Source organism: Aythya marila (genome assembly GCF_965140915.1).
Source record: "Aythya marila genome assembly, chromosome: 15".
Classification (NCBI taxonomy): Eukaryota; Metazoa; Chordata; class Aves; order Anseriformes; family Anatidae; genus Aythya; species Aythya marila.
In genome coordinates this window covers 13970698-13986962 of record NC_139056.1, presented here as the reverse complement: position 1 = coordinate 13986962, position 16265 = coordinate 13970698, and the positions used below count along the sequence as shown (strand labels likewise).

At 58.0% G+C, this 16265-nt stretch overlaps 1 protein-coding gene across 2 annotated transcripts in view; it reads left to right on the top strand.

Moving 5' to 3' along the window:
- Nucleotides 1-12258, top strand: part of FBXL18 (F-box and leucine rich repeat protein 18) — a 37569-nt gene extending 25311 nt beyond the window's left edge. The window contains exon 6 of one of the 2 annotated variants that reach the window (XR_014318519.1): nt 12192-12250. Coding sequence is in view for 1 of the 2 variants with exons in the window: in XM_082772414.1 (XP_082628540.1) it covers nt 12192-12231 (40 nt within the window). In the remaining variant the exon portion in view is untranslated. Of the gene's footprint in view, nt 1-12191 lie in introns of both variants that reach the window. The other variant, XM_082772414.1, reaches the window with a different exon arrangement.
- Nucleotides 12259-16265: the final 4007 nt, after the last annotated feature.

The following is a 16265-nucleotide window of genomic DNA, read 5'->3' as shown; positions in this document are numbered from 1 at the left end:
TCTTCACGCACCCCGTTTTGGGAGTAAATCGTGCCTCTGCCAGCCAGGGAAGCTGCTAATTGCATCGGCTCTGCTGGGGGAGGATAAAGCCAAGGGGGTTTTACTACCACTGTTATTATGTTTAATTTACTAGGAAAAAGTCGAGAGGAAGAAACAAGTCGCTGCCCCTCTCGTGCCGGAGGCCCCAGCAGTTCTTGGCAGCAGGCAGGCAAACAGCCCGTGGCTGCTGCGCCGTTTGGGTGCGTTTCTGCCAAATCTGCCCTTGGGGCTGCAGTCACCCTCCTGACAGCACCGGGCAGGTCCCGAGCCACCGGAGGGGCTGGGAATGCTTCATTGCAATCCCCTGCCATGGGCAGGGACACCTCCCACTGGATCAGCTTGCCCAGAACCCCATCCAGCCTAGTTTTAATCACCTCCAGGGATGGAGCATCCAGAGCCTCTCCGGGCAGCCTGCTCCAGTGCCTCACTGCCCTCTGGGGGAAGAATTTCCTCCTAACATCTCCCCTAAATCCCCCTCTTGTAGTTTAAAACCGTTTCCCCTTGTCCCATCGCTGCACTCCCCGACGTGGTCCCTCCGTGTCCCCCAGGCACTCGGGGTGCGAAGCGAGGCAGCCCCTTGGAGCAGCTCTGATCTTTGCACCAGGTTTTATCCTTTTAAACCCCAGGGTAGTGTTTCTCCATGATGAATTTGATGTTTTCAGCCGCACCTCCTAACCCAGATATCACCCACCTTCCTCTTGTTGAATTTACGAGCCCATTTCCCACGGGGAGGGCGACCCCTCCGCCAGGATCAGGGTGTAGGATTTGGGGGAATCTCCCCATTTCCAGCATAATCCAACCCGTGCCCTGCGGGCTCTGCAGGAGCACAGCCCAGCTGCCCAGCAAATGCGCAAGCAGCCCCCTGCAATCAGGCTGTAGCTGGGTGCCCCTCGTTTTAATCATTTACAGCGGGGTTAGGGCTCTGCTCTGACTGTCGTCTGCTGTTAGTGCTGGTGGCCGTGTCAGGGAAGGGGATCCTGCTCTGGTTTTGGGGTGTCTCACACTGTTTTTTCTCATTCAGGGCCGTGCCGGCATCTCCTCGCTCTGACAGCTGGGAGGAAACTTCCAGCTCCCCCCTCTCCAAGTTCTGCTGGTCTCGGACCGGCGCTGGGCTTCAGCTGGATGAGCTCCTCTGCCCTTCTCCGGCTTTTATTCCCCTTGAAATATTTGCCTTTCAGATGAAGCTCCCCCGTGTCTGGTCCGATGGCATTTGTATTCCTCTGCCTCTCCTGGAAACGCTTCTCCAATTCAAAATTGCTTTTGGTTTGTAACCCACCGGTGGCTCTCCAACAGCTCCAGCCATCCCGGCACACCGGGGACCCTCCCGTGTCGCTATTTTCCTTGCAGGCTGCCTCCTTGTACCCCAAATCCATCCTTGCTGAGCTGCTGCCACGGGAGTGTCTCTGTGCCAAAGCCAGCGGTGACCCCAGGACAGATTTTTCCTTTCTCAAGGGAGTCAAAAGGTACCGGGGAAATCCCAAACGAAGCGGAGCTCGGGGCTGGTGCTGGGTGAATGCGGATCAGCGCCGTGGTGACTTCCAGGCTGCCTCTGGAGCTGAAAACCTCTGGTTCCCCGATGTGAGGAGCACACTTGGTGCGTCCTTGGGCGCGTTCCTTCATCGCCTCCAGGCAACGCCACCCGCTGGGTCTGGTCCTGAGCAGCATCCCCTGCCCTGTGCCAGGACAGCACTCGTGCCGGGAGCTGGGGGGCTGCCAGAGGGAGCCAAAGCTTCCCAAAACCTTGAGATGTCTGAGATCTTGCAGCAAAGAGGGAAGCATCCTGCCTTTCTGCTCCTCGTTGGGCAAGCAGTTGAAGGACAGGGAGCTTTCCTTCGGGTGAGGGGCTGAGCATCCTCCACCTGAGCAGCAGCAGGGGCCTGGAGGCACGGGGACAGGTACAGGAGCGGGACTGGGGTCCCCAAAACCAGCCTGGGCACGCGGAGAGCTCGGGGAGGTGCCGAGGGCTTTCTGGGCTCCGTTTGCAGCCCCGTCCTTCTCCGGCTGGCAAATGGCACGGTGCTGGAGCCAGGTGACAGGCGTGGGGTACCCGAGCCCATCTGATAACGGCCCAGGTGCTGCCGTTCCCAGCCGGGGAGGCGGGCAGGGGGTGCTGTGCTTTGTGTCCCGGTGGTTTTCACCAGGACGGCAGCTGCTTCCCCTGCAGCAGGGGCTCTGCGATTGCACCGCGGGTTGTAGGGCTGCTGGGGCTGAGACGTGAGCGCAGCCAAGGTCACGGCGGTGGGGACACGGGCAGGAACGTGTCCCTTCCTCGGCTGTACCTTGAGTGATGTCCCCAGGGGGCACGGCTGGGGCTGAAAGGACGCAGTGAGTACGCCAGGAAGGCAGGATGCGGCCCCTGGTACCTGTGGAGCCCCACGGGCACGCAGGCACCGACCCCTTTGCAGCCCTTCTGTTGTGGTTTTTGTGCCCTGCAGACCCCAACACTTGGCACGTGGAAACCCTTTGGGGTGATCACGAACCTTCTGCCCCCCAAAAAGGGCCGACAACGGGGGCTCGACCATGCTGGTCCTCTTCTCTCCCCTCCCCGCGTTGTTCTCCCAGCTCCGAGCTGCTGCGTTTCTCTCCCCCATCTCTCTCTGCTTGCACACCTTGAGGTAGGAACATCTGCTTTTTGTACAAAAGCTCTTTGTGTTGTACTCCTCACCCCGGGGGGGGAGCCGGGTTCCTCCAAGAGCTGCCTCACCGTGGTGAGGACGCGCACCCTATGCCCAACACCTCCGTGGCCCCGACAGCCCAGAGCCCCCAAAGTGCTGGGGATGGAGCTGGGGGGAGCCCTTGGAGACCCCCGGGGCCAGAGCCTCCACCTTCCCCCGTAATTTAGTTATTTATTGCTGGCCAAGTGCTGACGCGGGGCATTCCTCGCATCCCTGTGGGATGGGGGCTGCTCCTTCCAGATCCTGCGCCCTGGGGAGCGGCCGCGGGGCGCAGGGCAGGTGGGGTGCTGAGAGCCCCCCCCCGAGCAAACTGGGAGCTGTGGAAAGAGGAAAGTGGCTCTGGAGGAGAGGAGGATTGTCCCGTGGTAGTGCAGGAAGGAAGAATTTGAAGGGGAAGGAGCCTGGGTGATTAGAGGAGTCCTAATCCACACGGGGTGCAGCTAGGGGTGTTGGTTATCCGTGTGCTTGGAGGTGGTTGTGCAGCACCCTTGGGTGTTCAGGGTGGTGCTCCAGGCCCTCCTGCTCGGTCAGCAGAAGGACACTGAGGTTGGGACACCCCGGGGGGGCTCTGATCCCAGGTGCCCATCGCACGGGGGGCACAGCAGGAGCGATGGAGACCCCTGCTCGTCCCACGCTGGGCTCCGGTGAGGAAGGCGAGTGGCAGCTTCAGGTATCTCCTCCTTTTCCCCGGGCTTTTCCTTGGCTTGTCTGAATAATTTAACTAAAAACTCTGCCTCGCGAATAAATACGGGATAATTGCTAACAGCTCGCAGACGATCCGCAGCCGGAGGAAGGCTAAACTCGCCGTGAATTATTTATCCGCTATGAATTATTTGCTCCGCTCTGTCATGGAAGGAAAAAAAAAAAACAAAAAAAACAAAACAACCTCTTCCCGAGCCCTGCCTACAAGCAGCTGGGTAGAGGCTGACCCCGGGGCAGGTCCAGCCCCTGCCCTACACCCCCTGGGCCAGATCCTGCTCCTGCTGCTGCAGGAGGGACGCGGCCGGTGCTGCTCAGCCTCTCCAACCCTTCCTATGTGTGGTGCGTCCTGCTCCAGCCCTGCTTGAGGCACGGCTCCTTCTGGGGAGGTTTGGAGCAGCACAGCACCTGCTGCGTGCAGGGACGTGGATACGGGCACGGGGAGATTTTTATCTTGGTCCTCAGCTCTTTGTCTCTGTAGCACCTCGGGGTGAGACCCGCAGGCTTTGCCGGGACGTGGGGTGCACCCGGATCTCCCCTCTCTGTTTTCTGCCCGATGCTCGCGTGCTGTGGGAGAAGAAACCAGGTGTTGGAGCTCCTCGTCTGGAAGCATCGAGCCATCTGGGGAAAAGCCAGCTCAGCTCTGGACCCCGGCATCCCTTTCTGCACGGCGCTGGAGGTACGGAGCTGCTCCATCTTCACCATTTATTTTCTGCTTTGGCAAACCCCTCTCCACGGAGCTCTCACGCTGTGTTACCCCGTCCTTCGGAGCTGCCCTGGCTGGGGGAGACCAAACCCCAAACCCAGCCCCATCCGTGCTGCCTGCCCACCCCAGGGCCCTGCAGAACCCAGCGAGGGTATCCAGACCCGGGGTTCCTGCGGGATGCTCGCTGTGTTAAACGTGGTGACACCACGAAACAGCCTGTAATGAACTCTCAGCGTGCTCTGTATCAAACGCCCCCGGGCTGAGCCAGCTGCCTGGGAGCTCTCCAGCAGCACGGAGCTGTGCGAGAGACCCAGCAGAAAGAGGGGGACATTGGGGACCCCGTGCCCTTTCCTCACCCCAGGAATGCAGACAGCAAAATGCCCTTGGAGGTGAGGAGCCTCCCGGGTGCAGCCTGGGCTCATCCATCTCCATTTGCATCCAAAAGGGGAGAAAAAAATAAATGAGGAGGGAGATCGATACTGGAAGCGTTTCACTCGCCCCTGTTCCCGTGTTCCTTTGGGGGTGCAGCCTCCAGGTGGGATTTTATATCCTCCAAGGATATAAATCGGGGGGAAGGTGATGGGTGGAGGGGAGCAGCACCGGATTTATGCCCGTGCCTGGTCCCTGCAGGTCGCCGTGCGCCCCACGAGGGGCACCAGCACCCTCCGACCCCGGTGCCACCGTGCCAGCTTCATCCCATCCCTCCTCATCCCCACGGAGCACCCTCCTGGCATCACCATGTGGGTGCCCCTCTGCCAGGTGCGTGTGCGGCTGCAAGGAGTTTTTGGGTGTTTTCACCCCAGTTTGGTGACTTTAGGTCACCCGCGAGGCTGGGGCTTCTGGCAGGCTGCATCCCTGGCTGGAAACACTTCCGGATTTGCTCCTTTCTGTAGGTGTTGAGGAAGCTGAAGCCACCCTGCAGCAAAGCGCATCCACCCGGACACCAGCCCTAAATTGAGGCATTTTTGGGGTCCCACCTGGCTGGGTAGAGAAAAAGGTTTTGGAGACACTCCCAGCGTGGCTCTCCCCATCCCAGGACCCTGGGGGACTTTATACGGGTGGGACTGGTGTCCCACTGGAGGATGGGGAGACTCTTTGGGGGAAAATCCTCCCCCGTGGGCATCGAAGGGCACCCGGGTGGTGATGCCGGGGGCTGGGGGGCTGTTGTTATTCCTCTCGTGTAGCAGGAAGGATTTCGGCGAGTGCCATAAACCCGTCACGTGGGCAGAGCCTGGGTGAGCTCTAATTGCTTCTATTTGCATAATGAGGCGAGGCTCAGCATCCTGCTGATATTTGAAAGGAGAAAATCAAAATCAGCTCGAGATAAACAACCTACCCCCGCTCCTCATTTGATCGTTCCCCCCCTCCCAGAGCTGGATGAGGGTTTTTGATTTGTTTTTTTTCCAGCTCCTGGGCCCCCTGGGAGCCCCCTGCCCCATCTCCCTGGGGACCACGACCACCAGCACCCCTCGGCTCTGCCAGCACCCCCCTGCTCCCAGCAGGAGCCCCGTGCTGGCGGCGAGGTGCTGCGGGCACCCGGTGGCTCCTGGCGCACTGAGGTTTGGTTTCACCCCCGTGACGATGCTGTCCTGGCTGGGAGCTGGCTTGTGGGTGGCAGCAAAGCTGTTGGGGTGCTGTGGAGCCAAATTTGGGGCACATTGGGGCAGTTTGGGGCCGGGTGTCCCCCGTTTTCACATGGCGAAGGGCCTGGCACCGTGCGGTGCCGGAGGGTCTGCGCTGAACATTTTTGGTGGGGAGCTCCTGAGTGAGAGCCCAGCAGATGTCACTACAGCCTGTGCGATGGGGACAGGAGGGCTGCTGGGGACACGTCCCGCTGGGGGGACACGGCCCAGACGGGGCTCAGCACCGCTCACACACCCCGCAGTGCTCCCCAGCTCCGTGCGCACTGCTCCGGACCCCGTGCGAGCCCCCAGCGGTGGCAGAAAGGGCTCTGCTTGCACCCCTGCTGCTGCTGCCTCCTTCCTCGGGGCCTCAGAGCTTCTGGAGGAAAGGCTGATGTCCCCTTGAGCTGGGCTGTGACACCTCCCTGTGCCCCCATCCTGGGGACATCCTCGCTCCCCGTGCCCCCTGGGCGCTGTCCGTCCGTGCGGCTGCATCCAGGGGTCCCCTGGGTGCTGGGGCATGGCTGAGAGCTGCTGGGTGCTCAGCCTGGTGTGCGCTGGCAGGGTGCAGGCTGTTGAATTTCCCACTCTTGGAGGACAGCACAAGGTTAAAAGGATGTGGGTGAGATCAGAAATCCCTGCTGCGGGTGCTGGTGAGGCGCGGGGAGGCGATGCGGGGCTCCCAGAGTTATAAAATCATAAAATCCTAGAAAATCCCCAGCTGGAAGGGACTCCCCGTGCTCCCAGCTCCCTCTTGCTGTGCTCTGGTCACCTCCTGGAAGCTCAGGGGGGACCAGGGCTGGATAAGATGCTGTGCCAGGGCCGGGGGGCTGCTAGCAGTGAGGATGCAGGGGCTGAGTTTCAGGAGGGATGGAGCCGAGCAGCTCCCCCAAACCATCAGGATGCAGCAGGGACGGGGCTCAGCATCCTCCTGCCACCACTTCCCAGGGCTCCAGGGCAGCAAAAAAAAAAAAATCCCGGGATGTCTCCATGCGTGGGGGCTCCTGCGCATCCATCCCGCCCCAGCAGCACGTGTTGTTTTTTCCCCTCTTCCCACGAAGGAGCAGCTCCCGTCCTCGCTGCTCTGCTGGGGCTGCAGCTCCTGGGGGCCGCCCGCAGCCCCGTCAGCACCACGGCACGTCGGGCACTTGCAGCTAATTTTTATTTCTCCCTCCCCAGGTCTGTCCCCAGGTTTGCTCCCCGAGAGGTGCCAGAGCGTTCATTTCGATGCACGCCGTGATGCCGACGAGTCCATTAGGGGGATTAATTGGAACGGATGGCATTTAATCAACAGCCTCAGCCCTCCGCTCGGAGGGGTTAAAAAAGAAAAAAAAGCAGCCACATGTGGATGCGGGAGGGGAAGGGGGGGGTGATAAAATAGAGAGGAGTCGCAGTTTTGCGCACGGTAAGAGGGGGGAGGATGAAAACACATGTGGAAGGGGCCGAGCACTTTGGGTTCACGTTCCCCTGGTTGTTTTGGGAAAACCCCAGGCTGAAATTTTGGGATGGGGGCAAATCAGGGCTGGGAGAGGAGGGGGGGGGGGATCCAGCCCCAGCCTGATCCAAGGCAGCCGCGGTGGGGCCGGGGGGGCTCGGAGGCCGTTGGTGCCCATATGGTGTGTATTACAAGCTCCTTTCTAGTTGTAAAGATTAATTTAAAGCCTTTCTCACCTCCCCCCCATCCCTCTTTCATTGACAAATGAACATCTGGGCTGAATGCTGCCCAGATCCTAATCAAAGCATTTTTTCAGGGGCGCTGTCTGCGTTTAGGGCTATCTGCGCCCCCGCTTCGATGCGCTTGGCCGTTCCGCCCGCACGTACCCCGCGCTGGTATTTATGATGCACGCTTGGGTTTTTAACCTGATTTCGCTCTTTAATGCAATTTTTCTCCTTGCCTTACCATCCGCTTGCTCGTTTGGTGTGGTTTAACGCCGCCCTGGCTGTATGGGAGTGAGGGCACAATGGGGTTTCTTTCCCCTTTTTATGGTGAATTGCTGACGATGAGCAAAAAAAATGGATTTTTTGGCTATGTGGGTTGATGGGATAGGATCCCAAATCCCCAATGAGCATCTCTGCTCACCCCAAAGCATCATCAGTAGCTATTCTCCGACCCAGGTGAAACACCGAGGGTTCCCCCTGCTTGGGAGAGGCTTTTCGGGTCTGGACTTTGGGATTTAATTTAATTTGTGTACCTGGCCAGAGTGGGGCTGTCTTTCTGCTCTTGTTTAAAGTGGGCTTTGCTGGTGTCTTTGGTTTTGTAGATGCTCAGCCTGGTGCAAAAGTTCCTGTCCGTGTAGGAAACTGTCCATATAGGAAGCTGTCCGTATAGGAAGCCGTTCCCCTGCAGGCTCCCACATGGGATTTAAAGGATTAATATTTAAAATCCGGCTGGGATGTTGGGTGACTTTGGTCATGGTGCAGGTGGAGAGGAAAGGAGGGTGCCTGAGGCTGTAGGTGGGGAAAAAGGAGGAGAAAAGTCCCTTTTGGGTGAATACAATGTGACTTGGAGGAGACGCAGTGCGGGGTCCCGTGTTGATCCATGTCCTGACCTCTTGCACAGAAGGGAGCTGGGCAGTGAAGGAGGTCAAATTTTGGGGAACACGGAGCACATTCCTTTCTGTAGGTCGGGTGTGAGCAAACAGGAGGAGGGGAAGGGGCTGGGGAAGGGGGATCGGGCTCGAAGCAGAGCTCCTGGGGCCGGCTACCCCTGAGGACGCACGGATCAGGGTTGGGGGATATCAGGGTGCTTAAAACATCAATGAAAGGTCTTGTTTGTACAGCAAGTGTGTGGGGTAGTGGGGATATTGATTAAAAATGTTATCCTAAGAGAGATAGAAACCATTGTGGTGGAAAGGGCTCGCTTCAAGGGTGGCCCAAATCCTGCCGGCTGGTGCTGATGGGGACTCCTATAAATTAATGGGTATTTTAGCCAATATGTACCCCCCATGTGCACAGGGACTTCTCGTCCCACTCTCTCTGTTTTGGAGGCTGCCCTCTGCACATCGTGGCCGAGGAGGCTTTTTGGGGTGGTGGAAGAGGGAGGCGATGGGTCCCAAGGGGCCCCACGGTGTCCCCATGGAGGAGGACGCGATACCCAGCACCTCCATCTCCAAAAGTGTCCCCGGTCCCATGCATCGGGCAGGCACTGCCCTGCTCCGTGAGCTGCTGCTGAGCGGGGATTTGCTGCTGGAACTCCGCTCAGAAAGTCACTTCCAGCCTTTTCTCATTTCTCCTGGATTTAAGGCAGCTTCCAAATTCCTGCGCAGCCAAATCCTCGCTGGGGCTGCCAGGAAACCCAGCCAGAAACGAGTACGTGCTGTTTCTGTACCCGCAGCGCATCCAGTATTCCTGTTATTCCGCGGCTGACGAGGACGGGCAGCAGCCCCGGTCCTCCCCAGACCATCCCGGTGCTGTCACATCCCTGCCACACGTCTGCGGGTCGGGGATCACAAACCAGGGGGGACCCCGCTGCGCCGTCCCCTTCCCTGGCACCTGGGCTCACCCCGTGCCCAAAACTCGAGGTGATGAGGACAGTCCCGCCGGCTCTGTGCCAGGCCCCTGCTGCTCAGCAGCCATCGCTGAACTTTATTTATTTTTTTGGGGTATTTTTAACCCGAAAACCCACCCCAGATTCCCTAAACTTTACCCGCCCGCCCTCCCCGTAACCTCGCCGCCTTCCCCAAGCGTGGAAGCGCGTTGGCTTTATCTGCTCCCGCGCAGGATTTATTATCCCCAGGACTTCCTGTGCTTTCTTTCAACATGCTCTATTTCTCCTCGCGAGCAATAAATCAAAACTGTTTGTTTCGGGTTGCTTCTTTTCTAAAAAAAAAAAAAAATAATAAATAAATTATTATTATTTTTCCAATTTCTTCCTCCATAGCGCTGGTGCCGTGGGGAGCGCCTGGCAGCCCCGGGGGTTTTGGGATGAGCCGGAGGTGCAGGGGAGATGCAGAGAAGCCCTGAGGCCATGGTGAGGGCACATCTTGGGTGTCCACGTGAAACACCCCCAGGAACTGGGTTGGGGAGGACAGGAAAACCTTGCAGACTAAACACCTCTCCCCATGCCCAAAGGATGAGGGCCGGAGACCCCCGGTCGTGGTTGGGGTTTCCCGTTGAAGCCTTCCCAGCGTGACCCCAAACCACTTTCCTGCCTCCTCCTGGGGAGGGGAACGGATCCACGCAGCGAAGCGCACGGGGCCACGCCGAGCATCCTCCCCCTGACCCCAGGGGCTTCTCCTTTGGGGTCCCCACGGCCGAGCCCACCCGCGGGACGCAGCGGCTCGGCTCTGCCCACCGCTGAGTCACACCAAACCTTGTTGTGCTGCGGCCGCTCAGCATGCCGGGTGCTCTGCCTCTGTGCCTCTCTCTGTGTTTATTGGTTTCTATTTTTTTTTTTTGGAGGACTTTGGTATGAACCCAGCTGGGATCCTGACCTTCCCGCAGCGCTTTCCTCACCTGGAGGCATTTTTTTATTTTTTTTTCTCCTCTCCCCTCGTGCAGCGTTGGCTCTGCAAACCGCGCCGGCCGCCTGGGAAGCAGCCTGGTCACGCTCCCAGCGCCGAATTTTTGGGGGATTATTATTTTCCAGCGGCTCTTATACAACGGCAGAGGAAGCCTGCAGGGTTTCCACCGCCCCTCGCCAGCGCCGCGCGTGCTGGTTTGGGCACGCCTGCGACAGCGTGGATGCGCCTGGGGGTGTAAGGAGCAAACAGGATCCACCAGGAGACTTTGGGTAAAAAAAAAAATAAAAAATGGTGAAGGATTTATGCATTATGCTCTCTATATAACTGCCTTTTTTTAACTTAAAAAATATATATATATTATTTTTCCTGGAAACGGGTGCAGGGAGCAGCCCTCGCCTCGACTGCCGCAAGCTTTCCCGTGACTTTTCACGCTCCCATCCCTCTCGCGGAGCGCCGACCCCTGGGTGGCTCTCTGGAAAGCAATTTCTTTTCTTTTTTTTTTTTTTCTTTTCTTTCTTTTTTTTTTTTTTTCTTTCTTTTGATTGGTTTAGTTTGGAAGCCGGGATGGAAAATTATTTCCAAGCCCCAAATTAGAAACAGAATCATAATAAAGCGCCTTGTTTTGGTGGGGGCGGCGTGTGTCATCCCGCAGCAATGAGAAGCTCGTGCTGAAGAGCCCCGAAGAGCTGCGATTTATTTTCTTAGCACTGCCCGAAGGAGCGGCCCCGGCTCCCCAGCGACGCTCTCGCTGCCTCTCCTCTGAGCGATGGGGACGGCCGGGGGGACCCGCAGCCGGGTGCCCTTCCCTAGCGGGGAAAGTGTCGCCCGGTTTTGTTGTCATTTCGCTTGGTTTTGCTGGGAGAAGGGGGTCGTGCCGAGCAGTTTTGTGCCATGAAATTTCCTCCCCGGCTCTATCCGAGGGTTTGCTCGCTGGGGTGTGGAGAGGTTACGTGCTGGGAGCTGGTTTCTTACTGGGATTTTATTTTATTTTTTTTTTCGGTGTATCAGGACAGGGATTTCGCTGTGGGTTGCTCTGTGTTCCCTTCCCCAGAAAACATCGGGTCCTAGGAAAACCGGGTTGGACTCTTGGAAAAAGCAGTTTGCCCAGGGCAGCTGCTGTTCCTGCGCGGGATGGGCTTGTTCCCAGCCGTGTCCCTGCAGTCACCAGCCGCTGCTGGCCACTCCGGCCCTGGGAGATGCTGGGAATGAAGGTTTTCTGCTGCATTTTGCCCTCCCTAACGCTTTCCTGGTCTCTCCATAGCAATGTGCCACCCCAAAACCTCCCCAGCTGCCCCATGGAGAGAGCTGCCTGCGGTGGGACCTCAGCCCCGGGTACAGGCCAAACCTCCACATGTACAGTGCCAGGCAGTGCCAAAAAAACTTACAAAATAAGACTTTAAAAAATTGCAAGGAATTCTCCTTGCATTCATGAACTGCTCAGGGGCAGGGGAGCCTTCACCCTGCTACATTTTTCTCCCCGGAGGGTGCAGCACCTTGCAAACACACGGCCACGGCGGGTGCTGGGGTGGCCTTTTGGGGTGCCCTCGGCCGGGAGCACATTTTGGGGGGGGGAGCGGTCTGCGTGGAGCCAGCCCCCGCGCTTTAATAAGGCGCTTATTGTATGTTAAATATCACCAGCTTATAGGAAACACGTGTCCCCAGGATTAACAGCCGTGTAAAAGATAAAGCAGCGAGTCAAACCTCCAGCCAGCGTGTTTCAAAGAGCCCGCTGCTGTCGCGACGGGCAATAACCGGGGCGAGGAGGAAGGGGCTGGGGAAGGTAAAATGTGGGCTGCAGATCGCCCCGTCCCGATAACACCGGGCTGGGGACGGAGCTGCTGCTGCTGGCTTTGCTCCCCGGGGATGTGAGCACAGAGCAGCGTTCAACCTCTGTCCCTCTGCCCCATTTCTTCCTCCCCTCCCACCTCTCCCCCTTCCCCTTTTCCTTTTTTTTTTTTAATAATTTTTTATTTCTTTATTTTCCCAGGCCCCAATTTCTCCCCCGTCGAGGCAAACGCTTCGGCTAATTAGCAAAAAACGTGTCCAAGACCGTGATTAATGTCCCGGGAGGAGATCTCGCTGCCTTTGTGGACTGACTTCTGCTCTTAAAGGTTTTATTAAAAATAAAGGGAGCCGGGGACAGGCGAGCGAAGCGTGCGCTCTGCCTGGAGTTATGGGGTTGGAAAGGGGGGACGCGGGCGGATCGGGGTCACCGTCGGAGGGAGGGGGCTCGTGTTTCCCTGCCTCGGTGTGTGACGGTCACCGTGGTGTCTGGCCTTGGCAGAGGGAAAGACGGAAAGCGCCGCTGAATGGCTGCTTTATTCCTGCAGGGGCAGGTAACTCAATCCCCTCGGCCAGGCGAGGCTGGGAGCGGCTCTGCGCTGAAGGATCCCTGCGTGGGTGCGTGCCGCGGGGGGATTTGGGGAGGGGATGCTCGGGGTGGGTGTCCTGAATTGGGGCTGAGTCCGGCATCACATTGGGATGGTGAGGAGGGGGCACCAGGGCAGGGTCCCCAATCCTATCCCCCTGGCTGAGGGCAGTTCTGGCAGCAGGGCCAGAGGCACCCACACCCTATGGCCAGGCTCGAGCCCCTAACGGGACACCCCTAACACAGTTTGCCGTGTGCCAAACCCCACCATCACAGCCCTCCGAGCCAAATCCCTACAAATCCACCCCCAAACCACCCCAATTCGCAGCGGGCTCTCACAAAAACCCCATGCCCCTACCGCCATCCCATGACCCAGACCCAGCAGCATCGCATGGGATGCGCCAAAATCCCAGCGGCGGGGCAGGGACAGGACCAGAGGGAGCTCCAGCTCCGGCTCTCCTCATTATAATCATTAATATGATTAAAAATCTGAAATCTTGAGAAACTCCAAAAGCCAGCAGCCATCTGCAACCCATCCCGGGGGGGCCGGAGGGAGCCTCGGTGGGGGCTGCGTGCGGCCGGGTGCGCTCGGCGAGGTTTTTTTCCCTGCAGTAAGCAGGCCCCCGGGCTTTAATGAGCTATTTGTAAAACTGGCTCTGGATAAACAAGAGGCCGTGTGTCAGGCTGGAGGCGGCCTCGCAGGGCTCGGCGGCGCTGGGTGGGACCTCAGCGCAGAAATATTTTCAAGATAAACAGAGGAAAACGAGTCCTGGAGGAGGAGGAGGAGGAGGAGGCCGGAGCCGCTGGCAGCGGCACGCCGCTCCTCTCGGAGATATTTCGGGGCAGGGACTTGGCTTTCTGCACGCCGTGGCTGAAAGATGCCTTTTTTTTTCTTTTTTTTTTTTCTTTTTTTTTCTTTTTTTTTCCTCCAAGGGGAACCTCAAGCGCTGCTGGGTCAGAACTAACCCCCCCGGGGTGCTTCGCAGGAAAGTCCTGTATGGGGGGGAGAGGTGCAAAGCAGGGGGCTGGTTGTTGGGGTGTTTTGGGGTACGGGAGAGCCCCCCCCGGGATACCCCACAGCTCTTCCATCCCCACCGGTGGGCAGGGGCAAGGCTGTGCCCCTCCATCCGTCCCTGCCCTCCTCAGCAGCAGCAGCTCAGGGGGATGCTCTGGGGAGGGGGCACGGGGGCAGGATCACACCCTTGGGGGCCTGGTGGGTTCCCACCACCTTTTCCCAGTAATGATGGCCAAAACCCATCTGCTGGGGGTGCCCAGGACCCCAGTGCCCCCCCTGCCCTGCATGGTGCCAATCTGCCCCCCACCCCAAAATCCTAAAGAGGGGTGGGAGAAGCCGACCCCAATCCTGCCCCCGATGGGTCCTGCCCCATCACCAGCCTTCCCCGTGCTGCTTTGGGGCCACGGCTGCAGAGATCTGCCCGGTATCTCCCTCTCCTCCCCACCCCCAGCAAATTTAATTAAAAGTCATTCAGATTCCTTTGAAAGAAAATGTCATCCGTCGACACAATTACACTTTAACTAACCAAAGCTGTTACAGTTCATATATATATTGGAATCAGGCTGTCGTTATTAGTTCTAAGTAAGTAATTTATTCCCATTATTGTGTTCAAATTACAGGATATTACCCCCTGGGGAAATAATCCTGTTATTTGAAATGTAAAAAAGAATTCACATGGACAACAATGGATTCCTAAACGAACCTAACAACAGTCCCGAATCCAGGCGCAGCAGCGGCTAGAAATCCAGAAAGTTGCTTTTAAAAATGTGTTTTCTCTCCTTTTCCTCCTCCCACCCCGGCGGAGGTAAACAGGGCTCCTCCTCTCCGCCAAAAACCTCTATTTATTGGGGGAGCGGGGCCGAATCTGCAGGAATTTGGCGGGGAGCAGGGGCCGAGCTGCAGCCCCGTGGGGGTCCCATGGGGGACGAAAGCTGCCGGGGGGTTTTTTTGCAGCATCGCTCCCTTCATCGCCATCTCCTTGGGAGAAGCCAAATTAAAAGCTCGTCCTCTGCGCCACCCAAACATAAGCAAGTCCTTTGGACCCCCGAAAGGAAAAAAAAAGGGGGAAAAAAAAAAAAAAAAAGGCAAGAAAAGAAAGAGAAAGAGGAGGAAGAGGGAGGGGAGGGAGGAAAATCAGATACACTGTAACCTGATTACAGCAGCCAGCTATGTGTGCAAAATCACAATGCAGCTCTATAATTAAATCTCTCTTTCCCCCTCCCTGCCGAGCTCTTTCCTCTAACAGCCACGGTACAAAAACAGTCGTTAGGACATCAAATTCCAGCTCCGACAAGAGGGGACTTTTTTTTTTCTTTTTTTTCTTTTTTTTTTTTTTGTCTCTAGCCGCTCAGCTCGTCTTTAAGGAAATAATAATATCGGCCCGCTGCCTGCAGAGCTTTGTGGGGCAGAAAGGGCTCGCCTCGCCGAAACCCGCTGCTCGCGGGGCGTGGGGACGCCCGTCCCGGGTCCTGCATCACACCCAGGGCCACGAGGAGCATTGGGGACATGGGAAGGGGACAGCCAAGGGACACCCTCACCAGGGGCTGGAGGCAAAGGGACGCCCTGGGGTCTCGCATCGGGGCTGGGGAGCCCTCTCCAACAGCCCCCAGGTGCTCGGACCGGGGATGTTTCCACCAAATTTGCCCTCATGGGGTCCCTTCCAGTGTGTTTGGCTGGCCATGGGGTGCTGTGATGTGGCCATGGGGTGCTGTGACGGCTTGGTGGGTGCACGGAGCACCCCAAGGACAGGAGGAGCCAGTGGCTCCGAGGGTCTCCCCGTGCGCCCCTTATTGCTGCTGATTTTTTGGGTGTTCATCTCCAGACGTGCTTTTGCGGGCAGCAGCAGGCCGGGCTCAGCTTTGGGGCCCGTTTCCCTGTGGGTCAGGCTCTTTTTGGGGTGTTTTTGGGGTTGGGTTTTGCCTCTGCTCTTCTTTTTCCCACCAGCGGGGCGGGGCGCTGAGCTGCGCGCGGTGACGGCGCGTCTGGTGCAGCGTCCCTGGGAGGGCGAGGAAAAAAAATACAGCCCTGGGGGGGCCGCGGTGGGACCTGGCACATGAAATCGCCACGGGTGGGGTGGGGTGCGTGGATGGTGCTTGTCACGATAGGGCAGGGTCCTTGGATGGCTCCTTGGTCACGATAGGGCAGGGTCCTTGGATGGCTCCTTGTCACGATAGGGCAGGGCGCACGGACAGGGTGCCCGGACAGCACCTCGGGACAGGGCAGGGTCCACGGATGGCACCTTGTCGTGACACGTTGCATGTCACGACAGGCAGGCATGTAGAAGGGGACACCGGTTTTAACCCCAAATTCTAAACTTTATCCCAATTCGGATGCTCCCTCCCAGCCCCATCCGATCCCAAAATGACAGATCCAGGGAACCCCCCACCCCGGGCACGGGTTGGCACAGGGCTCACCCTGCCCAGCCCGGCACATGGGTGCCAAAAACCCCCAGCCGTGACACCAGGCGTTATAGGGGGGCTGCGTTTTGGGGTATTTCCCCTACATTTCCCCACTAAACCACATTTTCACTCCCTGGGGTGTGAGCAGCCCCGGGACCTGCGCTCCTCCCCAGCCATCCGTGGGTGGTGGGTGCCAGCCCCCCCATCCTGCCCGGGGGGGTTCTTTATTTTTTATTTAATTTTGCCTGATTTTGGAAGAAAAAAAGCTTTTTATTGGGT